This window comes from Poeciliopsis prolifica, unplaced genomic scaffold, assembly GCF_027474105.1.
Source record: "Poeciliopsis prolifica strain line A6 unplaced genomic scaffold, Auburn_PproV2 SCAFFOLD152, whole genome shotgun sequence".
Taxonomy (NCBI): Eukaryota; Metazoa; Chordata; class Actinopteri; order Cyprinodontiformes; family Poeciliidae; genus Poeciliopsis; species Poeciliopsis prolifica.
This window is the reverse complement of record NW_026562527.1, coordinates 157,264-184,796: the sequence shown is the minus strand read 5'-3', so window position 1 is coordinate 184,796 and position 27,533 is coordinate 157,264. Positions and strand designations below refer to the sequence as shown.

Here is a 27,533-nt window from a genome sequence, read left to right as displayed (position 1 = left end):
AAAAGTAAGAAATTTGTCTCTATGGAAACAGATTGGCACCTTCAATAATCACCCATGTGTTGATCACATTCACTGTGAACTTTAATCTCATTGTACAGCAGCAAAACAAATTCTGCTCTATTATGTTTGGATATTTACAGCTTTTCTAAAGCATTTTTATTAAAAGATAAAAACTGAAAAGTGTTTTTATATTTCAGCCTGAAACCCTGGAGGAAGGATTTCCAAATGAGCATTTTTCATTTTTACTATGTACATAATAATCCAGTGATGTTCATTAACTTTTTCTGATCACTGATTGATGTTTTGGAAGAAATATCAGGATCACTGTAGCTCTGCAGAGGAGACGATGAGGGGACGTCAGCCATGTCCAATAAATACGATATGATGTCGTCCACATTCACCTGGAGAGCAACAAACACCGTCACTTTAAATCAGCTGCCATAAGAAATGATGAGACAGGAAGCAGCGTCCAACTCACCGTGGAGGGCTCAGGGTCCAGCAGCATGGCGGCAGGCGGAGACGGCGGCGGCGTGGGGCCACTGCGGGGGAACGACACGTTTACTTCCTGCTTACTTCCTGAAGAAGAACTGGCAAAGAGTTTCAGTTCAGCAGAAACTTACATGGAGACCAAAGTGATCTTCCTGGGCAGGTATCCCTTTATGTTGGTGCTGGGAGACGGCGCTGCAGCGGGTCAAAGCAGAAACAGCGCCACCAACTGGGTCAAACTTCTTCACTCATTCATTTAGATTTACCTTCTAAACTCATTTTCCCACAATCACAACAAGAAAACTGGCTTTTAGACATTATTGATACAATAAAGAGTGATTAAGTCTTCATGAACCTTTAGCATCACAGAAAATGCTGTAAATACTTATGAAATAACTCACTTTAAATCTGATGTTTAAAGATAAAACACTGTTTAAAATGCATTTTATAAAAGTTACATTTTCATCATATTATTCATAAATGTTCCAGTTTGAAACTAAGACCTTAGCTTGCTGGCTGAGGCTAAGCTATACTTAGCAAGCTACCTGGCTAACTAAAAATGATTTCTGAGTTTAATATTTGGCTAACTAACTAAATAGTTGAATAAGTGGATATTAATGTATTCAGCTTGAAACTGACATGAATAACTGAAACTTAAGCTCCATTTTTATTCTTAAGGTCAAACAGGTCAAATTATTGCTGTTCATTTTTATCCACAGAACCGTCTCCAGACGTCACTATGGCGCCGCTCGGTACCTGTCACTCTGTAGCGTGCGAACGCAGCGTCTTTGGGGGTGTCGGGGTACAGGTAGACCAGCGGGTTGTGGCTCCCCCCCGGCGTGGTCAGGGTGTAGTTGTCGATGGCGAAGGGCAGAGACAGAACCGACAGCTCCTTCTTGGTGTACGGCTCCACGGCGCGGACGTGTTTCTCTGCAGACCGGGTCAGATCAGTCCTCTGGTTCTGTTCGGGTTCTGGTGAGCCCGTTTGGGTCTGTGTGACACTGACCTCCGGCGGTCTGCTCCACCCAGCTGAAGGTGATGGCGCCGTCCAGGACGCTCTCACTGAATCGGATCAGAAACGTCCCGACCGGTTTCTCCCGCAGCAGGCAGCGCGTTCTCTCCTTGCTAACAAATCCCATGATGCATCTGGAGAGCAGAAACACACAAGACATGTTGAAGGAGGAGAGAAGCAGCAGGGGTGAACCGACCCGATCTGACCCGATCTGACCCGATCTGACCCACTTACCCGTCCCGCCACAGCTCCCACACAAACTTCTTGATCAGATCCAGAATTCCATCGATCCAAATCCAGACGCTCTCATCCTGGGAAACAGGAAGTCAGAGACAGGAAGTCAGAGACATCCAGCGATAAAATCCATAAAACTTTATTTACATTTTTAGAAGACTTTTTTAAAGGCATGAATCAACATCCTGAGTTAATAAACCCACTTTGTGGCCCCTAAAGGCCCCTGAGCCACTTTGGACCCTGCTGGACTAGACACGTCCAGAACCTCACCTTGGAAAACTTGTTCCAGTGAATCGGACCATCAGGATCATCTGGATGAAATCAGAACCGCTCAATTCAATCAGTTCAACATTCGCATGATGCTAGTTAGCTTAGCATGGAGGCTAAGCTAATCTAATCCATTATTACATAAAGGCGGGGGGAGGTTCTGGTTCTGTTGGACCCACCCATGATCTTGGCCTGCAGCATGGACAGCTGGTCCTGGTCCAGTGGCCGCTGCCCGACCGACAGGAACTGCCAGCTGAGGAGCGGCGCCAGCTGCTGCCAGGTCAGGCCCGGCGGTCCAGAAACAGCGACAGGTTCTGTCCACACATAGCAGAACTTCAGTCTGGCCCGGTCCGGACCGGCAGAGGCCAGTCCTGGTTCTGTACTCACCTCCGAGTTGGCGTCGGTTGTCATGTTGGACCACATGACGGCGGCCCAGGCGCTGGGAACCTGGTTGGAGCTGGAAACGACCACCAGCGGCAGGGAGCTGGCCTGACGGACAGACAGAACCAGAACCGGGCCGTCAGCCGGAGCAGAACCGGGCCGTCAGCCGGAGCAGAACCGGTTCACTGGTTTTACTGGTCTTACTGGTCACCTGGATGTGGAAGGTCTCCTCGTTGTGCTGCAGCTGCGTGACGAAGCGGATGACGTGGAGTTCCTCTGTGACCGTCAGCTGGTTCTGATCGGCCCAAACATGGAAACATGCAGAGCAAATAAACAACAACAACAACAACAACAACCAACGTTAAATGATCCAAAATGTTTCACCCTCACTGGAGCCTTTAACTCTGGACTTTTTTTCTTTGAGCGACTGAAAACAGAAACAGAAATGATTATTAATGATGATCAATACTTAGTGATCAATAGTTTGATCGGGTTTCCCACCATGTGCTCGAACGTCGCCGTCAGCGCGCCGCTGGACAGATCCACGTCCAGAACCTTGGAGTCGTCACGCGAGAAATCGAACTGACGAAAACTAACACAAACATTTTACTAAATACATCAAACAGTTAAAAACTAAAGTATTCTACAAATATTTCATAAAAATAGTAAAGCAAGCTTTATAAATTCTTTTATTGATCGATTTTCTCACCCGCTGATCGTCTTCACTTCTTCAACGTCTCTGATTTCAACCAGAAAAATGATATTTTATGGAAAAACAGAAGAAAGAGGAAAATATTTGATCTTAACTGAAGATTTTTTCTTACTTGTCGAAAACGGGTTTGACTTTGATGAGCATCTTAAAGGCTGGAATGTTGACCAAAAACCTGAGGAACAAAAATAAAGTTTCAAAAATAAAATTCATTTTGATGATGAAATGAAACAAATGAGCCTCCAAGCAAAATGCTGTCAAACTTTGTGCTGCAATGTTGGTGCTGCTATCATTTCAAATGTCCAGAGGTCAAAGGTGAAACAGGCTCCATCTTTACTAAATCAGAAATTGGTGTGAATAGATTCTGCTACGTTTGTGCTGCTTTTGTTTTGATTTTTTTTTTCTTTCATAAATCAAACAACATGTCTGACCTCTGGGAACTTTCATTAATGTTTCAAAGTGATAGCAGTTCTGCTGGATCTGGGTGTGGCGGCCATCTTGGCTCAGGTTGTAGGTCAGAGGTCACAGTGTGAGTCTGCTCCGCCTCACCTCACGGTGACCTTGAAGAGAACGCCGGTCTTCAGGATCAGCGGCCGGTGAAGAAGCTTCTGCATGACAGGCTGCTTCTCCACCACCAGGGCGCTGCACAGAACCCAAACAGAACCGGTCAGGCCCCGGGCCGGCCGGTCCAATCGCCAGCCGGGGGCGGAGCCTCACCTGGTCAGCAGGTTCCGGATCAGACTGCGGCAGAACTTCTCCATTTCTGCCACGGAGTCGCTGAGGCCCGGGAAGTCCGGGGCGGGGAACCTCTGGTTCTGGACCTGCAGCTGCTGCAGCTGTTCGCCGACACCGAGCAGAACCTCGGCCACCGCCGTGAACCTGCAGAACACCACCGGGTCGGGTCAGGCAGCGAGCGGGACCGGGTCGGGCCGGGCCGGGCCACGAGGCGGGCGCCTCACCATTTCTCCAGCGGGTCCAGGCCGGCGTCCTCTGGGCTGCCGATGCAGAACCGCTGCTGCCGCCGCCGCCACTCAGGAAGCTCCACTCCGGTCAGAGTCTGGACCGAACCAGACGCCTCGTTCAAACGTTGACCAGCCGCTGCAGCACAACCTGAGAGATAACGTAACGCAGCATCAAACACCTGAGGAGGGTCAGCCGGGTCAGCCGGGTCAACCTGCTGACCCAGAGTCTCTTGCTGCAGGGGAAGAAAGAAAAACATCTAGTGAAGCAGGTTGACCTTCAAAATAAAATAGGTTAGCATCGTGGCTAGTTTGGTTTCTAGTCAGTTTCAAACCTTAAACTGAGGGAGCTGCTGGTTCTGATCAGATGGTTCTGATCGGTTCTGATCAGCCGGTTCTGATCGGTTCTGATCAGCCGGTTCTGATTAGCTGGTTCTGATCGGTTCTGATTAGCCGGTTTTGATCAGTTGGTTCTGATCAGCCGGTTCTGATCAGCTGGTTCTGATCGGTTCTGATCATCTGGTTCTGATCAGTTCTGATCAGCCGGTTCTGATCAGCTGGTTCTGATCGGTTCTGATTAGCCGGTTCTGATCAGTTGGTTCTGATAAGCCGGTTGTGATCAGTTCTGATCAGCCGGTTCTGATCAGCTGGTTCTGATCGGTTCTGATTAGCCGGTTCTGATCGGTTTTGATCAGCCGGTTCTGATCAGTTGGTTCTGATCGGTTCTGATCAGCCGGTTCTGATCAGTTGGTTCTGATCAGCCGGTTCTGATCGGTTTTGATCAGCCGGTTCTGATCAGTTGGTTCTGATCGGTTCTGATCAGTTGGTTCTGATCAGCCGGTTCTGATCGGTTTTGATCAGCCGGTTCTGATCAGCCGGTTCTGATCGGTTCTGATCAGCTGGTTCTGATAAGCCGGTTCTGATCAGCCGGTTCTGATCAGCCGGTTGTGATCAGCCGGTTCTGATCAGTTCTGATCAGCCGGTTCTGATCAGGTGGTTCTGATCAGCCGGTTCTGATCAGGTGGTTCTGATCGGCTGGTTCTGATCAGCCGGTTCTGATCGGTTCTGATCAGCCGGTTCTGATCGGTTTTGATCAGCCGGTTCTGATCAGTTGGTTCTGATCGGTTCTGATCAGCCGGTTCTGATCAGTTGGTTCTGATCAGCCGGTTCTGATCGGTTTTGATCAGCCGGTTCTGATCAGTTGGTTCTGATCGGTTCTGATCAGCCGGTTCTGATCAGTTGGTTCTGATCGGTTCTGATCAGTCGGTTCTGATCAGCCGGTTCTGATCAGCCGGTTCTGATTGGTTCTGATCAGCTGGTTCTGATCAGCCGGTTCTGATCGGTTCTGATCAGCCGGTTCTGATCAGTTGGTTCTGATCAGCCGGTTCTGATCGGTTTTGATCAGCCGGTTCTGAGTCTGGTTTTGATCAGCCGGTTCTGATCAGTTGGTTCTGATAAGCCGGTTCTGATCAGCCGGTTCTGATCAGCCGGTTGTGATCAGCCGGTTCTGATCGGTTCTGATCAGCCGGTTCTGATCGGTTCTGATCAGCCGGTTCTGATTGGTTCTGATCAGCTGGTTCTGATCAGCCGGTTCTGATCGGTTCTGATCAGCCGGTTCTGATCGGTTCTGTACTGTGTGGGTCTCCGGTACCTGTCTGGTTTGGGAGACGGACTGGGCCAACCTCAGACACCTGCTCCAGCCGGGCCTTGGACTGGACCAGGTTCACGTTCTGCTCCACTAGTGAAGGAAACACACGCGTTCCTGTTAGAACGCAGTAGTCATGACCTTTGACCCAAATATTCCTGTTAGAACGCCGTGTGGCGTTATGCCGCAGGTTCCTGCAGCGGTGACCTTTGCCTGACCTTGATTTTGCCACGAGTTCTGGATGAAGTCGAGTTTTTCGCTCAGGTCCTCCAGGATTTTCACCTCCTTCTTCAGCTCCTGCAGCAGATTTCACAGATCAAGGTTCTGGTTCTGATTGTGTGGGTCCGGTCAGGAATCGGATCCGTCTGATTACCAGAAGCTGCAGCTTCAGCCGTCACTCGGTTGTCCAGCTCCGTCCGCTGCGGCGCCATGACGCCGCCGCCCTGGAGGAGAACAGGTCAGTTAGCTCCTGCGCCGCCGCCGCGCCGCTAATCGGGACTCACCGTCGTCATGGTAACCGACTCCAGGATCTTCTTCTCCTCCGACTGACACTCAGACAAAATGGCGGCCAGTTTTCAGCGGCTGAGCTGGAAGTTCTCCTGGAAACACAGAGCTGCTTCAGACCCGGTAGCGTCAGGTAGCATACTGAGCGCCGCGCCGGCTCCGCCGTACCACCATGTCGGCCCTCATCCTGGAGAAGTTGGGCCCGTCCAGGATGGCGTTCTCCTGGACCGAGCGGCGCCACTGCTCCTCCAGCTGCTGCAGCAGAGCGCAGAAACACGCAGCCGCCGCGTTCTCGTTTGCAGCTGCAGCACTCCTGCAGCAGGAAATGATGTCACACTTTGACCCGCCTCACTTCCTGTTTTTATAACAATATTTCTAAAGTTTTGAAATATTTTATGTATTCTGTACAGACCTTAAAATAAACATGGATAGAATGGCCTAGTCAAAGTCTAGATGTTCAGAGCTGATGGAGACAAACCCAGAAAACCTGCACCCAGAAAAGGTTCTGCAGGGTTCTGACTAGAAAGGTACTCCACACTTTTCAGAATTTTGCAATTCAATTTTTCATTCCATTTTGTGTCAAATTAATCATTTTATTGAACTTTTTCAGACTTGATAAATAAAACATGTTCAGTCTGACTGGGGGAGGAGCCACCGCCCAGAACCCAGCAGAACCAGTTTCAGAACCCAGCAGAATTGGCTCCTCTTACCAGTCCTGGCTCTCGATCCAGTGGCTCAGCTGGTTCCGGATATCGATGGGGAACCGGCCCTCGTACAGCTGCCAGACCCGGTTCTGCAGCACCGAGTCCAGCTTCAGCAACTCCTGCCACTGCGCCATCTGCACAGAACCACAACAGAACCGCCTGAGGAACTGGAACGCCTGATACGTTTTCCTTCCACTAAACTTTCCTTATTTATGTGTGGGTTACAGAATATCAATAAAACCTCCATAGTTTCACATGTAGCAGAACTTTTCGACTCATGTTGCAGTTTGAATCTGTGAACGTTTCCAGATGTTCAAACGTTCTCGGTTCTGATCCGGATTCAATAAACCCTGCAGACTCGGATGCGCTCCGTATTTTATGCGCAGAGCGCAGCAGGTACGGAAGCCTGAGCGGTTCATGCTCGCTCTTGTTATGTTTTTGAACACAACTTATTGAAATGATTAAAGCTAAACTTTATGACACGTTTTCATTTAATTCAGCTTGAAATCATCAGTCAGAAAACTAACATATTTATGACATAAACATGTGAAACACTAAAGGTTTTTCTCACCGTCAGTCTCAGATCCTCCGCTCACTAACAGGAAGTGGATCAGAACCGATCTGCAGGCAGCGGCGCCTTTTATGAAGCGATCCCGTGGAAACTCCCTCCTGACCCGCTGATTCTCGGGAAACGTCTCAGCCGGAAGCGTCAAGCTGCGCTGAGTCACGCTTCCGCTTCAGCAGCTTTTCAAATTAAAGGCTTTTATTGTTAGAGAAAAGCTGCGAACAACTTGACATTAAATCCTCTCATTATGCTAATCATCGGACAATAATTTTTTCAACGTGTTATTAACTGTTTGTTTATCCGTCATTGAATAAAGTTTATTCAAGACTTTATGTGTTTTGAAATTAACAAGCTGTTATTATTTAGCTGGCTAATGCTAACTGAATATTTAACTTGGCTAAAAACCTAAATTGGTAAAATAATATGTTTTAAGTATAAAACCTAAAAGTTTTAAAACATTCAGAAAGTCAGCAGAGATCCGTCAGCTTCATGTTCCCTCATCTGATCTTCAACTCCTAGATCTAATTATTACCCTGCACCGCCATTTTCACCAAATACTAAGATTTCCAAACCAACAGAGAGAAAAGATCAATATATGATCAATGAAATATGATCATTGTTGACTATCAGCCTGAAACTTTGCAATCTTTCTCAGCAAAACAATCTTTGAATTCTGCAGCTTCTGTGAATGGCAGGTAAATTATTATCTAAAATATTCCCAACATATTTAGTTTTCTGCTACAGTTTGATTTGTGTTGTTGAGTTTTCTGGCTAAAATAAATGTCTTTTGTTTTCTGTAGAAGTTTAGTCAACAAATCCATCGACCACAGAGCCACGTTCCCGTCATGAAGCCTGCAGGAGGAAACGGACCCAGCCTGGTGACCGGGTCACATTCATCCATTCACCTTCTGGATGATTAAACATCCAGAATTCAGCCACAACATTGAAACCTCATCGTGGTTCTGAAGTTTATTGATCACTTTAGTAGGTTGACTTTAGCTTGTTAATTAAACATTTACTTTGCTCATTTCTAACTGAATGAATGAAATGGTGAAAACATGACTTTGAAAACAAGACATTTGCTGTTAATTTAAATAACCTGATGTTAACTCCCTTTTCCAAAGCGCTGCTTCCAAGCATATCACTGTAAAGTTGAGTGGAAGGTAAAAATGTGCACAGATTAAAGCAACCATGTGAGGTAAAATAAAACTTCGTTAGTGGAAGAAAATCCAGTGAATTTCATTAATTGTTCTGAACAAAATGAATTAGTGTTTCAGTTTTCAAATACTTTAATGATGATCACTGAGAGTTTCTGTGAACAGCAAACAAACCCAGAGCCGAATGTTCCTGCTGATTTTTTTTACTCAGATGTTTCCTCATATTTCACTGCTGACTCAGCAGCTGAATCACCGCACACCCAAAATCTGATTTTATTTCCTCGTCAGACTTTGTGATCTGAGCTTCAGCTAATAATAATAATAATAATAATAATAATAATAATAATAATAATAATAATAATAATAATAATAATAGATTATTATTCTCCTCCAGTTTAGGAGTTTCTGAACAACTAATCACAGCAATTAGTCCTGAAATGAAGCTCAAGTCCAGCAGACCCTCAGCATGTCTGCTGCTCAGTTGATCAAACTGCAGGTGGATTCGGACCTTTACCTCCAGCTTCCGGCGGACGGGGATTTCTTTCTGATCCCACCGGAAGTCGCAATCACTGCAGCCTCAAGTCTCGTGACTCATTTTCACGACTCTGCGAGAACCACGTGATTCCCCAGAAACCCTGAAGCGCATTTACAGAGAGTCACGCTGACTCACAACCTCCGGTTTCCTCTCCAAAATAAAAGCTCCGAACCGGGAACTCTGGCAGTGTTATGCGTGTCTGGCCAGTGGGGGCGCTAATGAGCTGAGATGACAGGCTGATATTAAGGAGAAAATTTATTTAGAAAAACTTTTTACAGAGAACTTCAGTAATATTGGAGCTCAAATTACAAACAACATTAAATAAAAACATTAAAGATGTTTTGGTTCCTTTAAACATGAACGAACAACATGAAATATTTATGATGTTTAGTTTTGAAGAGAAACGTTGAGGATTCACTCTGAGTACGGAGAGCTCATCTGAAAACAGAAAGAGAACAAACTTATTCTCAGAGAAATAAAAATACACCATAAAACACATCAGAAACACTGAACATGTCAATTAAAACCATAAATAAGAATTTGGTTTCCTGTCAGGACAGTTTATAGGAGAAAACAAGACGAAGAACCATAAAAATATTAATGTCCCATATCCACAATAAATCTTTCATAATAATAATGTTGAGTTTGGAGAAAGATTCATATCCTGGATATACATTTCTTTTCTTTTCAAGAATTTATTTCTTCCGATTAAATTTATTTAGGTTATGAATCAATATGACTAATTCTTATGTGTGCATTCTGAAGGTCACGCCTCTCATTTTCTATTCATTTCACCCCTTTAAGACTTTAATTACCGTAATGCACCATGTATGAGTTTTAAATGAGTAAAAATTAATTGTTAATTAAAAACAAAGACAAATTCTGACATAAATAAATGTTTTTAAAAGCTTCTCTGCTGTGATTTGGTTAAAACCCTGACAGGAACCACAGAGGTTATTATCTATTGATATTATCAGTTATTAGCTGATAAATCAGCTTCTTTAAAGTTTTTATTATTTCAGTTTTTAGGACATAAAGAGGAAACATGTTAACTCTGACATATTGGAAGAATAAATTATAAAAATAATCAAATGAATAAATCTTCCACTGAAGCTCTATTAATTTAAAACTGTAAAGATAAGACTACATGGCCACTGGGGGGCGATGCGGTGGCCTCTGCCGCCCTGGGCCCCCTCTGCTCTGGATGAACCCCTGGAGAACGCGGCGCGTGGAAACTCACGGTGTCGATGTCGAAGCACAGGTGCTCACTGAGCATGTCGAACTCTCCGGGCGTCATGGGCGGCTCCGGAGACGGGCAGGAGCGCGGCGTGGAGCTAGCTTCTGATCTGGATCACAGAACGGGAGACGTTTCACTGCAAAGCTCTCAAACCGGATCAGATCAAGATTCCTCCTCAAACCGTCACCAACATGGGGTTCGTTTAGAGCAGGGGTGTCAAACTCATTTTGGTTCTGGACCAATCCAGATCATGAATGCTCTTAAAGGGCCGGTGTTGATAAAACCTGTTCACAAACTGTTAAAATATCAATGAATCCTTACAATTAAATATTATTATTGATCATCTTTCAGTCCCTCCAGAATTTCATGATTCTTTTTGGGATGTTTGCAATAAAAATGAGTGTTTGTGGTACTAATTTGGAAATATTTACGCTTATTTATGATGTAAATGTGACTTTTTATCACTCGCTCTCATTTAAGGTTTTGACAATTTTTGAGAAACATCTGCAATAAACTCCCAATTATGTTTTAGCGCAACAATTCACAAATTATTGTGGATTTCCAGATTAATTCTCAAGAAACTGGAGGGACTGAGTAAACTATAAAAACTACATTGATTTGATTGATAAAATAATATTTAAGCACACTTAGTGTTTAATCTAGAATCCAAAGGGCCACATAAACAGTTACAGCGGGCCAGATTTGGCCCACGGGCCTTGAGTTTGACACATTTAGAGAGAGAAAATGGAGCGAGAGCTTCAGCTAAAACCATGTAGCCTGTAGCCTAGCCGCTAATGCAGCTAATGAGAGTTACAGTCTTTTCTGTGGAGGACTCACCGCAGCTCGGAGATGGGGATCAGAGTTGACGGGATATATGGATAGACTGAGAACAGAGAGAGGTCAAAGGTCAGAGCTGAAGATTCATGGTGACATGAAAACATCAATGCTAATGGGCTATAACACCATTGTATTTAGCATAAGCTAATAACTTAATTTTGTTTGATTTAATGAAGTTGTTTATCTTGTAGTAATGTTGTCCCATGATGCTGGTTGTTTGTTTACATATTCTAAGAATCTGTTTCTTGATTTATCTGAAATCTAATCCTCCAAAGTGAAACTGCTCAAGCCGGCTGGTAGAACACTGACTACTCAGAGGTACTCCACCCAACCCCAATCAAAGCAAACATGTATGAACTCAGTGCTAGTGTCTTGCCTTTGCTGGGCTGGCTGTTGTAGAGCCGTCCGAAGGCCTCGTCTTTGGGAATGTCGGGATACAGGAACTTGAGCGGGTTTTCCGGAACGCCGCCATTTGAGATCACCTTGTAGTCACGTATGATGTCAGCGAATGGGAGCGCGCTCAGGCGGTTCTTGGTGTACGGCTCCACGGAGTTGAACTTTACGTCCCCTATTGGACAAAGCGACAGTTAATGAGACAAGAGAAGAAGAAAACTGGCAGATAATCAGAAAGTGGAACCACAAATCACTGAGCGTCTTCAGTTTCTCAGGCGTTTCATTGGACGCTAGCAGCTTATTAGCTACTCTGAGCAAACTTAGCTCTAACATTAACTAATGTTAAGCTAACATTAACTAATGTTAGCTTCTATTAATTACTATACTACTAAAACAATTAGCTTCTACAAATTACTATGTTGATATAGAGCTTTAGCATTAGCTTTCACTAAATACCAAGTTGGTAGTTCATTAGCAGAGCTAATTTCTATGACTAGTACTTTATGGTTTAGCTAGCAGTGGTAGCCACTGCTGAAGCTAAGAAAACGAAGAAAGGTTTGGATGCTGACACTGAAATTTATGTGTGAGTGTGTATGACTGTGTGTTTGTGTTTATATGTTTATATGTGTGTGTGTATGAGAGAGACTGTGTTTATGTGACTGTGTGTTTGTGTTTATGTGTGTGTGTGACACTTGTGTTTATGTGTGTGTGCGTTTCCCTCTCCACCCACCGCTGTCGCTGTGCTCCACCCAGGTGAAGGTGATTCCTCCCAGGTGACTCTCGCTGAAGCGCAGCAGAAAGGTTCCGGGCTGGCGGTCCTTCAGCAGAGCGCGCTCCATCTCTTTGCTCACAAAGCCCATGATGAAGCTGCAGACAGAAAATCACCTCCATCACTTCTTCTTCTGCCTCCAGGGTTTTTCTGTAGAATCTATTGTTCCAGCTGTGAAGCTACAGAGCGTTTTGCTCTGCGCCACTTCTCTGTACGGCCCGAACAATGAAGCAAAGCAGAAATAATCTGGGGAGATTACAGGAAGCTGCAGTTCCTCAGCTCAGATTAAACTGCCTTTAAAAGCTGCTGCTGTAAAATGAAGACAGGAAACTGATTTCATAAACATCACAGCGATCTGATAAAGCTTTACACCACCGAGGTTCCTCACTTTTCCTCAACTTTTGTATTTATGTAACTGACCAGCACAAAGTGGAGAGAATCCAGGAAATGAGTCCTGATTTTTACTTTCCTGGACACACAGCAAGAAACATGGCAGTGGCAGCATCAGGCTGTGGGAAGCAGGTCAGGTTAAAGTTAAATCCTGACAGGTAAACCTGTTAGAAGCTGCAGGGTCCAGCTTCACTTATGATGGGACAGTTTAGAACATGGGTCGAATGGTCTAGTCAAAGTCCAGACATGAGTCCAGGTGGGATTCTGTAAGAAGACTTGAAACCTGATTTTCTCTGATGTTTTCCATCTGATTTAACTGACTGAGCTGAGATGTTTACAAGAACAGAATAAACTCAGGACGGAATTTAAAAATCAAATTTTTCCGATTTTTTTCAGCTCAGCAGAAACTGAGCAGAACGTTTTATGAAAATATCTGTAACATCCACCAGGCTGACGGAGGCGACGGGGTCTTACTTCTCGTTCCAGACCGGCAGCAGGTGCTTCTTGATGAGCTCCAGGATGGAATCCAGCCACATCCAGAAACTGAACGGCTTTCCAGGAATGTTCTCCTGTGGAGGACAGAGAGCAGAAGGAGCGACAGAGGGAAGAACAGCACACTGAGGTCACATTGAGGTCACACTGAGGTCGGTCTGAGGTCACACTGAGGTCGGTCTGAGGTCACACTGAGGTCGGTCTGAGGTCACACTGAGGTCGGTCTGAGGTCACACTGAGGTCGGTCTGAGGTCACACTGAGGTCGGTCTGAGGTCACACTGAGGTCAGTACCTTAGCAAACTTGGACCAGGATACTTGGTAATCCCCACATGAGGCTTGCTGACCTGCAGAAACACAGAAAACAGCAGAAATATCACTAGATTATAATCTGTTCATATTTTTCTTTTCTCATATTTCGTAGTTTATTATTTATTAAAATGTCGTCTGCATAGAGTTAAGTAAAACCAGAGAAACCAACTCAGAGCAGAAGCTGCTTGGTGCGACAGAGAGTTATCCTCCATCTTTGTAACTTTTATAAAACATATATTTTTAAATATTTGAAGCTGTCACAATGTTGTGACAGTTTGTTATGAGACAGAAAATCTGAAAAAAATTGAGGATTTCCTCTTTCTTCCAGCGCCAACTAGAAATAACCAATCAGAGCCAGGAGGCGGGACTTAGCTCTGTATATCATCCTCTGTTTGTGAATGCTAAATCTAGTTAGCATAGGGACTGATGACAGTGGACAAAGTTTTCCTGTAACGATAAGTTGTTCCTCCACCATTAGCACATTTAGCAACGAGTACATGAGGTGATTGGCAGCGCTAAACCCTGCCTCCTCGCTCTGATTGGTTGTTTTTGTTGCAGGTTGATGTGTTCTCAGATGTGTTGCTGTAGCTTTAGCCGCTCCAGGCGCGTACCCAGCAGCTTTTCGCCCAGCATGTCCAGCTGCTCCTTGTTGAGGCCGCGGCCGGCGAAGGTGGAGAACTGCCAGCTGAGAACCTCAGACAGCTGGGTCCAGCTGGCGCGGGGCGGGTTCCCAAAGAAGCCCAGGTTCTGTACGGAAACACAAGTCAGCAAAATCAAACTGAGGGCTACGGCTATGGCTTAGCATAAAATTCACCACACTTACATCTCTGAATACATTTTAACATCAGATTTATCAGTTAGCTTCAGTTTGACTAAAGCTAACTGCTGACTAGCTGGTTAGTGTGTATGGCTAAAGTTTTGAGCGGCTAATGGTTTCACCCGCGGCTCGTCGGTCAGCAGGTTGTACCACATGACGGAGGCCCAGCCTCCCGGCAGCTGGCTCACGTTGGAGATTACCACCAGTGGCAGCGAACACGTCTGGGGAGAGGAGAGCAGAAATGAGCGACAGCAGCAGCCGCGCGTGGCGAAGGAAACGACCTCTGACCTCCAGGTCGACGGCGAGGCCCTGCACGGTGAAGCAGGCCTCGAAGCTCAGCGAGTGAAGTTCCTCTGTCACAGAGAGCAGGCCCTGAAACACACCAGCCATCAGCATCCAACCCAGTCCACACTGAGGCCCTGCAGGGCCTCCACTTTAACCAATCAGAGCCAGGAGGCGGGGCTAATCGCTGTCAGTCACACTCATATACTGGCTGCTAACGGTGGAGAAACAACATACTGTTAAAGGAAAACCAGTTAGCAACGATGCTAACTAGTCTTAGCATCACACCGTGCTATGCGAGATGCAGTGTAGCAGAGTTATTGACAGCACTAAACCACGCCCCCAGGCTCTGATTGGTTGTTTCTAGTAAGTGCTAGGAGGAAGCAGAGGAGCCGAATCTGTCAGGTAGTTTCAACAAATGTGTTAAAAAATATATTTCATAAAAGCTACATTCTGCAGATAACTGGCTTTCACTTTAATGTCTGGCTTATTACTTAATTTACTAAACTCGACCAAATAGATTCAGATTTTATGTATTTCTATTTACTGTAGTAACCGGTAACTTTGTGGATCCGCTCTGCAAGCATCTGGACATGGTTCTGATCCGTTCAGCTACAGGCAGCGTCCCGTCTATTTTATGATGCTTTCTGTGTTTCTAGATGCCATTTTCTGGTTAATCACTGGATAAACTTCCTTCTACTGAGGGAAACATTTATGACTTTGTAGTTTTTGTGCTGCTGCTCGTTTAAAAGTGACCATTTTGGCCTGTGAATGTCTGGATGTGTTTCAGGTCCGGTCACCTCGTTGCCCTTGGTGCCGTTGGTGTACTTCTTCTCTTTCAGCTGCTGTAAAACACAAACTCAGTCAGCTTTCAGGCAGCGTTGCAGCAACCTGCGTTGCAGCAACCAATGTTGCTCTGCAGTGAACGTTTCCTACCAGGTGTCTGAACTCGACGGAGAGGCAGCCGTTGGAGTAATCCTCGATGTCCATCACTTTCGTGTTGTTGGTGAGGATGAAGAACTGTCTGCTTCTGAGGAGCAAACGGGTCGGAGTCCGACTCAGATTCACGGCCGAAACAGAAAAAACTTTTCTACAAGAAACTTGCAAAGCTCCAGAAATGTCCGAAGTTTCTTCTGGAACATTTCTGAAATGAATCTCCAAATGTTATTTTCTAGCAAATTTTGAGCATTTGAAAACTTTGTCTTGAAGTTTTTTGAGTAATTTAGAAATTTCTGCATTTTTTTCTGCTTGTCTTGGACCTCATCAGAATCCCAACAGAACCTTTTGAGGAACCTGGATTGATTATTTCCTAATTTGGTTCAGTTTAATAAAGTTTGAGTTTCTGCATCTGAACATCTCATCCCAGCCTTTCAACCAGAGCAGGACTTTGACTAGGCCACTGCAGCACCTTGATTCTCAGTGCAGTCTGACTGCATTTAATGAATAGCATGAATGATGGTGGTCATAATGTTCTGCTGCAAACTGACCAGCTGTGTTGCTGTTCTAAAACTAAAGACATGAACGTGTGGCTTCATGTTTGGTGTTTTTCAGGGGAGTTTCTGCTGCAGAAACAAACTCACACTCTGCCGGCTGGAAGGTCCCTGCAGAGACAACGACAGTCTGGTTATCCTCAGGTCAGCAGGTCACAGGTCAGCAGGTCAACACTCAGCAGCACCAAAACTTTCCATACTTATCAAATGTTGTTTTCACTTTTAGCTGATAATCCACTTCAGGAAGTTTGACCAAAAGTCTGAAAGGAGGAGAAGAGATTTGCAGTTTACTTCATTGTGACGGCAGAGGAAGCGCTGCGGCTGCTGGGCTTCAGGTACCGGACTTTGGTGGTGAACTGGACTCCGGTCTTGATGATCAGAGGTTTCTGTGGGTGTGTGGGCATGCAGGGCTGCTTCTCCACCACAAAAGAGCTGAAACCAAACCAGACCTTTCAGCTTCACTAAAGACCCATCGGACCGTGTTCCCTGCAACGGGCCGGATCTGATGCTGATGGTGAATTGGTTCTGATCCAAACGGTTCACCTCTTGATCAGGTGGTAGATCAGGTATTTCACTCGCTCCTCCATCTGAGGCTTCTGCAGCGGGATGGGGTCGCTCTCATACGTCACCTTCACCACCAGTTCTCCCAGTTTGTCCAGCTGCCGTTTGATCTGGAAGAGGCTCTGTGCAGTCAGCGTGAACCTGAGGTCAAAGGGAGGTCAAAGGGTCAGAGCTGATTCTCGTTTTACAGTTTCACCAATAGAAACATGGCTCACACATTTTACTTTACATAGAAGCTAAAACTGCTAATCATGCCTGCTATTGCTAACCTAGCATAGCTGCATGTATCTTCTGGTTGCTGATATCTGAGTTACATTCACAACATTTAGTTTTTAAGTCATTTTGTTTTGAGATTAAATTTATCACTTCATATTTATATGAATAATAAAATGCTTGGACTGGATGCTAACATGCTAACATAGCCTAGCTTAGCATAGAGAGAATATCGCAGGTTTATTTAATATTCTCCATGTTTTCTGTGAACTGAAGGAGATTCTTAAACTAAACCGTGTTGAGAGAAAAAAAGAAAATTAAAAACTTTTTTTCTATTTCCCTTTCAGCAATTATAAAATTACTTCTTCGTTCTACTAATATCACATTATTCAGGTATTATTTTGACTTTTTTGTCGTACAATTTTTGACTTGAGTTATTACATTTTATTGCATCATTATGACTATTGTGGTATTAGGAGTTTATTCTCATTATTGCAATTTTTTGTTATATTATTACAACTTATATTATAATGACTTTATTTTTGTGATGTAATCATTTTTCTCCAGATGATGTCATTGCTGATATTTTCCATTCATTTATGTAAAACTAAGCAGTAAACATGCTTGTGCTGAGGTTTGTGTTTATTTGGTTATTAAATCAGCTGTTAGGTGTAAACATGTCGGCTCCGCCCGCTGCGCTCAGTTTGCAGGTTATTATGATGATTTCATGCTAATATGAAGTGATGTTGTTGTGCTGCAGCTGTTTACCAGCTCTGCAGCTGCTCCAGCCCCGTCAGCAGCGGCCCACCGATGGCGGCGATCTGCTGCCGCCGTTTCCAGTCCTGCAGCTCCGGTCGCAGCTGAGAGGTCATAAGGTCATCGATCTCTTTGATCACCACGTCCATTTTTGACAGGATCTCCTGAAACCAGAGGAGGAACGAAGAACGAGGAGTTTCAGCTGTGAATGTTGGAGCTGCTGAGGTTTAGTGTCTCTGCTCACCTTCCGTTTAAAGTCCAGCCTGTTGAGCATTTCCTGCAGTCGCGTTATTCCCTGTTTGATCATCTCTGACGTTCTGTCTGCCGATTCTGGAAAATCAAACACGTGAATATTCAGCGTTTCCTTCCAGCCGTCCAGATCCTGGGAGCGGCGCTCACCTCGTGACTGAAGAGTCTTGTAGCAGAAATCGAAATCGTCCTGCATGTCCTCGATGTTTTTCACCGCCTGGTCCATCAGCTGCAGACAAACGATTCGTTTTTATCAGAGCTGATATTCCCAGCCTGTTTCGCTGCAGGTGTGCTCGGCTACCTGGACGCTGTTCCTGATGATGCTCACTCGGTTGTCCATGTTCTTCTGTCTCTCAAAGGCCACAGAGTTCTGCAGCGACTGCTCCAGCGCGCCCTGCAAAAACATCCGGCAAACCGCATCAACGACTCACATTCCTTCATTTTCTGCTCCTAAACTCTGGAAGCTGAGAAACATTAGATAAATACACAGGAGTGAAGTAATTGTGATTCAATGTTCTGTGAAGCCAAACTGATCTGAGGAGGTTGTGAAAAAAATGTTATTATTATGGCAATTTCAAAGACTATCTGCATTTCACAGCTGCAGTAAATATTCCAGCCCCTTTGTGGCCCTGATGTATTTAATAAAACCTCAGTAAAGCTGCAGGTCTATGAATCACATTTAAAAAATCAAACTTTCCTCCTGTTTGGATTTATCAAACATTTGTGTTGAAATATTTGTGTGCACTAATTTGATGAAAGAAGAGACATTTTATTTTGAAGGGTCACATGTTGTTAGTTCATCAGAGACAGACGCAGCATCAGGGGTAAACGCAGCATCAGAGATAAACGCAGCATCAGAGACAAACGCAGCATCAGAGATAAACGCAGCATCAGAGATAAACGCAGCATCAGAGGTAAACGCAGCATCAGAGGTAAACGCAGCATCAGAGACAAACGCAGCATCAGAGATAAACGCAGCATCAGAGACAAATGCAGCATCAGGGATAAACGCAGCATCAGAGGTAAACGCAGCATCAGAGACAAACGCAGCATCAGAGATAAACGCAGCATCAGAGATAAACGCAGCATCAGAGGTAAACGCAGCATCAGAGATAAACGCAGCATCAGAGGTAAACGCAGCATCAGAGACAAACGCAGCATCAGAGACAAACGCAGCATCAGACATAAACGCAGCATCAGAGATAAACGCAGCATCAGAGATAAACGCAGCATCAGAGATAAATGCCGCATAAGAGATAAAACGCAGCATCAGAGACAAACGCAGCATCAGAGACAAACGCAGCATCAGAGATAAACGCAGCATCAGGGATAAACGCAGCATCAGAGGTAAACGCAGCATCAGAGACAAACGCAGCATCAGAGATAAACGCAGCATCAGAGACAAACGCAGCATCAGAGATAAACGCAGCATCAGAGGTAAACGCAGCATCAGAGACAAACGCAGCATCAGAGATAAACGCAGCATCAGAGATAAACGCAGCATCAGAGGTAAACGCAGCATCAGGGATAAACGCAGCATCAGAGGTAAACGCAGCATCAGAGACAAACGCAGCATCAGAGACAAACGCAGCATCAGACATAAACGCAGCATCAGAGATAAACGCAGCATCAGAGATAAACGCAGCATCAGAGATAAATGCCGCATAAGAGATAAACGCAGCATCAGAGGTAAATGCAGCATCAGAGACAAACGCAGCATCAGAGGTAAACGCAGCATCAGAGGTAAACGCAGCATCAGAGGTAAATGCAGCATCAGAGGTAAATGCAGCATCAGGCCCCGAGGCCCCAGGCTCTGTCACCAACCTGTTCCTGTGTGCAGGTGGTGGCCAGGATCCGCCGCTCCTCCCGCAGGCAGGTGGAGATGACTCTGGCCATTCCTGTGGGGTTGGTCGTGTATTTCCTCTGAAGCCACATTCACAAACAGCAACGTGTTTCAGGTCAGAGCAAAACATTTTGAATAAAACCAAATGAGGAAGTTATTGAATCATTTTCACATAAACTGGTTCAGTATTGTTCTGTTTCCTGTTAATCAGAATATTGTTATGCAACAACAATCAAAACAGACTTCTTATCCATGATGGATGAGTTCATTCTTTACCCACAATGTTTTGCTATAGTTCAGTAAACTGATGTCCCCCTACTTTCTGCCTGAAGTCCTATTAGACTAAATTAGCCACAGTTAGCAAAACTCAACAGTATTAAACTCAAACCTCCCGTTCATTATGTTGGTCTATTTCTCGACGTGTTGGTTTAGCACTTAGCTCCTCTAAACCTGTTCATGTAGCATGTTAGCTCCTCTAAACCTGTTCATGTAGCATGTTAGCTCCTCTAAACCTGTTCATGTAGCATGTTAGCTCCTCTAAACCTGTTCATGTAGCATGTTAGCTCCTCTAAACCTGTTCATGTAGCATGTTAGCTCCTCTAAACTTGTTCATGTAGCATATTAGCTCCTCTAAATCTTTTCATGTAGCATGTTAGCTCCTCTAAACCTTTTCATGTAGCATGTTAGCTCCTCTAAACCTGTTCATGTAGCATGTTCGCTCCTCTAAACCTGTTCATGTAGCATGTTAGCTCCTCTAAACCTGTTCATGTAGCATGTTAGCTCCTCTAAACTTCATGTAGCATGTTAGCTCCTCTAAACTTGTTCATGTAGCATATTAGCTCCTCTAAACCTTTTCATGTAGCATGTTAGCTCCTCTAAACCTGTTCATGTAGCATGTTAGCTCCTCTAAACCTGTTCATGTAGCATGTTAGCTCCTCTAAACTTGTTCATGTAGCATGTTAGCTCCTCTAAACTTGTTCATGTAGCATATTAGCTCCTCTAAACCTTTTCATGTAGCATGTTCGCTCCTCTAAACCTGTTCATGTAGCATGTTAGCTCCTCTAAACCTGTTCATGTAGCATGTTAGCTCCTCTAAACCTGTTCATGTAGCATGTTAGCTCCTCTAAACTTGTTCATGTAGCATGTTAGCTCCTCTAAACTTGTTCATGTAGCATATTAGCTCCTCTAAACCTTTCATGTAGCATGTTCGCTCCTCTAAACCTGTTCATGTAGCATGTTAGCTCCTCTAAACCTGTTCATGTAGCATGTTAGCTCCTCTAAACCTGTTCATGTAGCATGTTAGCTCCTCTAAACTTGTTCATGTAGCATGTTAGCTCCTCTAAACCTGTTCATGTAGCATGTTAGCTCCTCAAACCTGTTCATGTAGCATGTTAGCTCCTCTAAACCTGTTCATGTAGCATGTTAGCTCTAAACCTGTTCATGTAGCATGTTAGCTCCTCTAAACCTGTTCATGTAGCATGTTAGCTCCTCTAAACTTGTTCATGTAGCATGTTAGCTCCTCTAAACTTGTTCATGAAGCATTAGCTCCTCTAAACCTTTCATGTAGCATGTTAGCTCCTCTAAAGGAAGGAAGTTCATTTACCCCCTCAGGAAACCAGACTTTGATCCGTGATCACTGATCAAACGTGTTTACTTTGTGACGTCGAGTCGACTGAACATCTTTGTATTCATGTGTTTTGTGAAGCTTTCATGGTTTTTCCCTGAAGAAATCTGAAAGGCTACTAAATGTTTTTCATTCACAAATGTCATTTTCTTAAAGCAAAAGCATTTTCCCAGTTTTCTCTGCTGCCTGTTCTTCTCAACCAGACGCAGAACTAGATCACCTGATAAACCACCTGAAAGCTTTAATGCTGTTTTTGTTCTTTTTGTTTTGTTGTTTAGTCTGGAAACATCCTGGTCGACTTTTTAGGTTTCATCTTTGTTATATTTGATGTTATCAATACATTAAGAAAAAATGAAATATCTCCTCCGCATCAGCTCAATATGGTGTTGGAATAGCGATTCTCTTTATCCCGTTTGGCTTTTCTTTTATTATTGGCTATAATCTTTACATAATTGTGGTTTTCTTGCTTTGGTTTTGTTGTTTCTGCTAATAGAAACATTTATGATTGGGCCTGAAGTTAAAGGAAGTCCAGGTCCAGCATCACAGGTGTCCAGGTGTTTCCTCCTTATTAAACCGTTGCCATTGTTACATCTGCTTGTGATTGGCTGGTCTTGCGGTCACTCCAGAGCTGAACTCTCAGGTCAGATTATATTTAAAAAGAAAAGTTACAAACTAATTTCATCAAAACTCTGAAGTTCTCTCAAAGCTGCTAGTTTTGCAAACTGTTTCGATTCTCCAGCGACAAAAATCAACGACATGAACATTTACAAATTAGGCTTGAGGAAATTTTGCCACCACAAACTTTCCCACAGCCGTATTTTTACCACGATGAGCTTCTGCTTGACATTTACGCCCAGAGCGAGGCGCCGGCCGGCCCATTCAGAAAAACCAGAACTTTTCTCTGCGGAAAATTCACCCACAGGCGTGACGAAGCTTTCATCACCAGCGGAAAATCAAATGTCATCGGATCACCTCCACCAGAGCAGCCGGGAACCTTTTCTGCTTCCAGCATCAAATGAAGGCTCTCTGTTCGCTTCTGGGCTTTACCTCTAACGCCTAACCCTAACCCCTAACCCTAACCCTAACCTCTAACCATAACCCTGCCGAAAAACAAACTCCCAGCAAAAACATCGACCATCCTTTCAAAACCAATCAAACGAAAAGCAAAAAGTCTCAGTTTGGTCCTTGTTGTGCTGCTTCAAATCTACAGAAACACAACAGCAGCAGAAAACCACCAACGCCACAGAGCTCAGGAGTATCTGCTTCCTCTGCAACATGTTCGCTTTGACACAAACATCGAGCTGACAGGAAGCCGCGGCGAGGCGCCACGGCCCGGTTCTGCAAAGGTGAAGAACTTTTCAAGAACAAAACACATGCGCTCATGTTTCTGATGTTTCCTCAACCAAACGTCCTGCAGGACTCCTCAGATTAAACCTGCTCTGAAGTCCAGTGGAGCAGCGTGAAGGCCTGCAGCCACACATTTAAAGCTCATTTCAAGCAAACATGAACTAGATTTTACTTCCTTTTCTGTCCCACAGTCTGTGCAGCAAACTGCGTCCTGCTGCTTCTGCTAACTGCAGGTCGGCTCGGCGCTGAGCCGCTGACCTGGTTCTGATGCCAGAACCGTTTCAGGAGGAATGAACTGCTTTCTGTACGGATGAGTAAACGTTTCATGGTGATGCTCATGAAAGTACCGAAAAAACCTTTTCCTGTCAGTGAAGATAGATTACCGTAAATCCAGGCAGAATTCTTTACTGGAAATCTGTAGAAATGATTTAACGCTTCCAGCAGCTCATCTTTCTAAATATCAGTAAAAAACTAAAACTGAATCCGTTTCAGAGCTTCTTCCACTGAACACGCTGCCGCTAATCTGCTAATAGCGGCGCTAAGTTTTCACTCAGTGATTCAGAGGTTTTAACTTTGAAAACAAAATTAGTGCTATAAAGCTTTAGCATTAGCCTCCCCTAATTATGGTTATTTAGAGATTTAGCATTAGCTTCATTAATTGGTATTGTTAGCTTCCACTAATTACTATGTTGGTTTAGTGTTTTAGTGTTAGCTTCCTCGCTAACATCGTCCATTAGCATTAGCTGAGCTAATGTTTATGATTGGTATTTTAGCATTAGACCTGTTAGCTAGCACTGGTAGCCGCTAGCTCCTTTTCTGTCCCTGTTGCCTTTCCATACTTTGCTGCGCTAATAAACGGCTAGCTCTCTGTTTACCTTCAGAATCGGAGATTCTGGTCCGTTTAGACGGATCCAGCATCAATGCTGAGAATCTCCAGTTGGTGGAAAATGTATTTTAAAAATGTCAATTTCCACTGAGTTGCTTTTTGTTTCTCTGTGAGTGAAGTGATCTGATGCCTGGGCGTCGTCTGCTCTGCAGTTGAAGCTGAATTTAGTTTCTCTCAGGATGAGATTCTAGTTTTTATTCTTCCTGTGGTCATGAATCAGACAACATGCTGCAGAGCATGATGATCTTAACAACAGGAAAACTCAGAAACAGGAAGGAGAAAGAAACGTGAAGCTCCTGGAAACCAGGTAACTGAATTCCTGAGGTTTGAGGTGAAAGGTCATCTTTTAATGTAAAACCAGAAACAAAGCCGGAGTTGTAACCTGGGTTACCTGCAGCTGCTGCTGAATGATTTTCATGTTGTGTCTTTGCAGGAAGTTCTGCTCCTGCGATCGGACCTTTTCCAGCTGCGTCTGCAGGTTGGTGAACAGAACCGAAGCCATGGACTCGTCGTTGACCGCAGAATCCCTGAAACCACAGGAAGAGCAGCGAGATTCAGCCGCTGGTCGCAGATTCATCTGGGGTCTCAGAAACGCCATATTTTAAGTCCGCTTGTATAAAAATGAACTTTGCATCAAAGTTTGAGTAAATATATACAAACTTTTTCAAAATGTGCAGCAGCCACCAAACTTTTCTGTGGACAAAAGTTGCTGTTTTAGTGATTTGATGTTTATTTAAATGCTGATTTCTTCTGGTCTAAAGGAGAATAAATCATTTTATCTCGTTGAAATGAGAATAGTTTGGGTTCTAATCAGGTTCTGCTGAATTTGTTTCTCTGGCAGTTAAAGAAATATGTCAGAAAATAAAAAGTTTAAGAAACTAATCCTGTCAGAACGGTTTGATGATTGTTTACATCAAAATATTTTAAAGTTATTTCAGCGGCTTTGATTCATATTTCAAACTTTTTCATTATTGTTTGTTTTTGGAGGCGTTTCTTTGTTTCTAACTGAATCTTTGTTTACGTCTTTATGTGATGATGTAATAATATTTTCAGTCACCTGCTCAGGTGAAGGGCAGAACAGTCTCACCTGAGTGAACTTTGACCTCTCTGGGGGGAGCAGGCCTCAGATGAGTTGAGACGTTTTAACCATAATTTACTGATTGAATTTGTTATTTTGTTACTTTTGCTGCTTTTCTTGGTGAATTAATTTGTTTATTTTTGTTTCGCTGTTTGAGTGAATTTCAGTTTTTGATTTGATCTGAATACAAATTTGTTCTAAAATCTACTTATTGGTAACTTTTCATAGCCTCTTCATCTTGATAACCTCCACAGCATGCTCATCCCACCACCGTGTTCCTCTGTGGGAACGCTTCGTTTTTATGAAACTGTGACCCGAAACCGATGGTTTCATCGGGTCATAAAGATTCTGCAGAAGGCGTTGAGAGATTTTATCTGGTCCTGGATGTTTCCTTCAGTCTCTACATGATGTCTGGTTATTTAGAGCAAACGTTTCTGTGCCGGCTGGGATCCCACAGGGCTCAGTGTTTGGGCCACTGATTCTTTGTTGCCTCTTAATTCCACTTCTATGCTGATGACTGTCGGGTTTATAAAAGGAGAATAGATAACTCAATATTTCAGCAAAATCTTTCAAATACAGAAACTTGAGAGCAGATGTTCCTGGTGGTTGTGTTACAAAAAGAATAAAAACAAAGCAAAAAACAAAACGCTAGTTGCTGAAATATTCAAGATGTAATTTTAAAGATGGATGTCAAGGAAAATTCCTTCCTGCACTAAAACTTTAAGTATTTATTTCAGATTAATGCTTCTGGTGTCAAGTAATGGACACAGAAATCATATTTACTGATCAGTTTTTGATGATTCAAGATGGCTGCCGTATTTGTCATGGAAGATTTGGCCAGATATTGTCAATTAGTTGAATGAGTTCAGTGTGAAATCGTTCTGCATCTCTAACTGTTGCTGAATCTGATTCTGTTTCTTTTTAACCAGAGTCTGAGCCGAAGGCCTGAAGGCAGGAACTGAACTCAGCATGAGAACCCGAGATCCGTCAGCAAGACGGCTTCAGTGAACAGTTCAGTTTAGTGAACAGTTCAGTTTATTGAACAGTTCAGTTTAGTGAACGGTTCAGTTTAGTGATGAGTTTTGTTAACGCCTGAGATCTTATGTCTTGTATTTGTTTTCCTGCTGAAGCCATTTTGAGGAGAGAGAAAGTAAATATATGATCATATTTTATATGACAGTAAAAATATTCATAAAAACCGAAACAAACTGAAATTTCATCAAACTGTGGTTACTTTTAGAAAAACTACATTAATTATCACAAGGCTCTTAAAATATCAAAGTTGATTTAGTTTCAGATTAAGTAAAAGTCATTTGTAATAATATAGTTATTGGTTTTGTTTCTTATCTCATTTTGTTTTTTTCTTTTTGAAAAACACACAAAACACAGATTTCATTATTATTTGTCAAGTTTTTCTTCAGACTTTTCATGATTTTTCTTTGTTTTGGTTCAACAGCTGATCATTTTCTGACCCCATTAAACAAACTGTAAATGGGGACAAAGATTCATTTTTAAAATCTCTGTTTTTATTTTCTTGATCTTTAATATTGAACAAAGAAACAGAAAGAATCTGTTTTTGTTGAATCTGCTGTTTTGTCAGAATATTGTGAATAGAAAATGTGATTTAATAGATTTCCTGTTGGAGTTTCAAACAATTCATAAATAGTTTGAATCTGAAGGGTCTTTTCACTCAGGAGGATCATGAATGTTTTATTAAACCTGACCACAGGTCAAACGAGACAAAACAGAAGGAAATGTTTTACTGTAAAATGTTCCTGTTTCTGGAGGATCTAACAGCAGGAATTTAAACTTGGCTCAATTCCAGTTAATGACACGATTACAAGAAGCAGGAATCACAGGAGGTTACAGGAATTTCATCTCTGAGGAAGATCGTTAAATATTCAGCAGAAATTGGTTCTTAAATCCAAATCCTCTGCAGATGATTTTATATTTACTGTAAAAAGTTGAATTATTCTCAAACTTGTGAGACTTTTAATCCAGTTAATTTGATCCGTTTCTTTACATGTCAAGCCGACATGCTGCCATGTTCAGGGCTGCAGTCGATGCAGCAGAAACGACCCGAGTCGGACTCACCAGTCCTGGGACTCGATCCAGCCGGCCAGGCCCTGCCGGATGTCCATGGGGAAGTTGTCATCGTACAGGTAGTCCACCTGCTCCAGGAGCCTCATCTCCAGCTGCTGGACCTGCTTCCACTGGCTCATTCTGCTTCTGGCTCAGGGTCAGAGGTCACGGTCCTTCAGAAAGCTGGCTCTGCTGCTCTTCAGATGATCCTGGGTGTCAGAGCGCTGTTTCCTCGTCTGTCCCTGCCAGCATGTGCGCCTGCTTCTGTCAGAGGTTTCAGTTTTACAGTGCGCTGCGTCCAGGAAGAGAACCTCTGACTGCTGTCGCTCAGCAGGAAGCCGGCCCATCCCCCGCCACGCGTCGGCCCGCAGGTTTCACCCCCCGTTGTTCCACTCCCACAGAAAAACAGCCCAGCAGAGCAATAAAACCAGAAACTTCAACCAAATCACAGGAAATCAGAGTCTATGGAGCTCCCAAAGTGCCATTAATTACTGTTTCATTGTGTTTACATTTAGCTCCAAATTAAATAGTTACTTCATTAACTAAATATTTACTTACTAATTACATATTTAGCTTTCTAATTAAATAGCTATCTTGAAACTAAATATGAAGCCCACTAACTAAATATATATTTGTTCTAACTCATTTGCTAGATAATGAAGTTTCAGATCTAAATATTTAGCTAATTATCTTGATTATCTAAGGTTCAGAATAAGTTG

The 27,533-nt window shown here is 43.7% G+C and overlaps 1 protein-coding gene and 1 pseudogene across 2 annotated transcripts; both read right to left on the bottom strand.

Annotated features, from left to right (window-relative positions):
* Nucleotides 1-57: 57 nt before the first annotated feature.
* Nucleotides 58-7,729, bottom strand: LOC129355965 (signal transducer and activator of transcription 1-like; annotated as a pseudogene).
* Nucleotides 7,730-9,487: 1,758 nt separating this feature from the next.
* LOC129355963 (signal transducer and activator of transcription 4-like) lies at nucleotides 9,488-27,088 on the bottom strand. 2 transcript variants are annotated; one of them, XM_055025597.1, is made up of 23 exons: nucleotides 26,827-27,088; nucleotides 24,046-24,181; nucleotides 19,779-19,877; nucleotides 18,256-18,348; nucleotides 18,105-18,183; nucleotides 17,950-18,035; nucleotides 17,718-17,869; nucleotides 16,719-16,877; nucleotides 16,515-16,607; nucleotides 16,376-16,435; nucleotides 16,266-16,286; nucleotides 15,622-15,715; nucleotides 15,486-15,530; nucleotides 14,692-14,775; nucleotides 14,526-14,624; nucleotides 14,198-14,333; nucleotides 13,569-13,621; nucleotides 13,259-13,353; nucleotides 12,356-12,492; nucleotides 11,609-11,800; nucleotides 11,233-11,278; nucleotides 10,399-10,504; nucleotides 9,488-9,596 (listed from the first exon to the last, which is right to left on the bottom strand). In XM_055025597.1, the coding sequence occupies exons 1-23, from the start codon at nucleotides 26,952-26,954 to the stop codon at nucleotides 9,573-9,575; spliced, it is 2,217 nt and encodes a 738-aa protein (XP_054881572.1). In that variant the 5' UTR covers nucleotides 26,955-27,088; the 3' UTR covers nucleotides 9,488-9,572. The 2 variants fall into 2 exon arrangements, with proteins under 2 accessions (XP_054881572.1, XP_054881573.1); XM_055025598.1 differs by having other exon boundaries at nucleotides 15,486-15,527.
* Between the last annotated feature and the right edge of the window lie 445 nt (nucleotides 27,089-27,533).

Bases quoted from the DNA above. Each gene is read 5' to 3' on its own strand.
- LOC129355963 (XM_055025597.1), bottom strand. From the start codon at position 26,954: ATGAGCCAGTGGAAGCAGGTCCAGCAGCTGGAGATGAGGCTCCTGGAG. The intron at 16,878-17,717 runs GTAAACAGCTGC...CTTTGACCTCAG, and splicing joins CTGGAGCAGCTGCAGAGCTG to GTTCACGCTGACTGCACAGA. The intron at 16,436-16,514 runs GTACCTGAAGCC...TCCTCCTTTCAG, and splicing joins CAGTTCACCACCAAAGTCCG to ACTTTTGGTCAAACTTCCTG.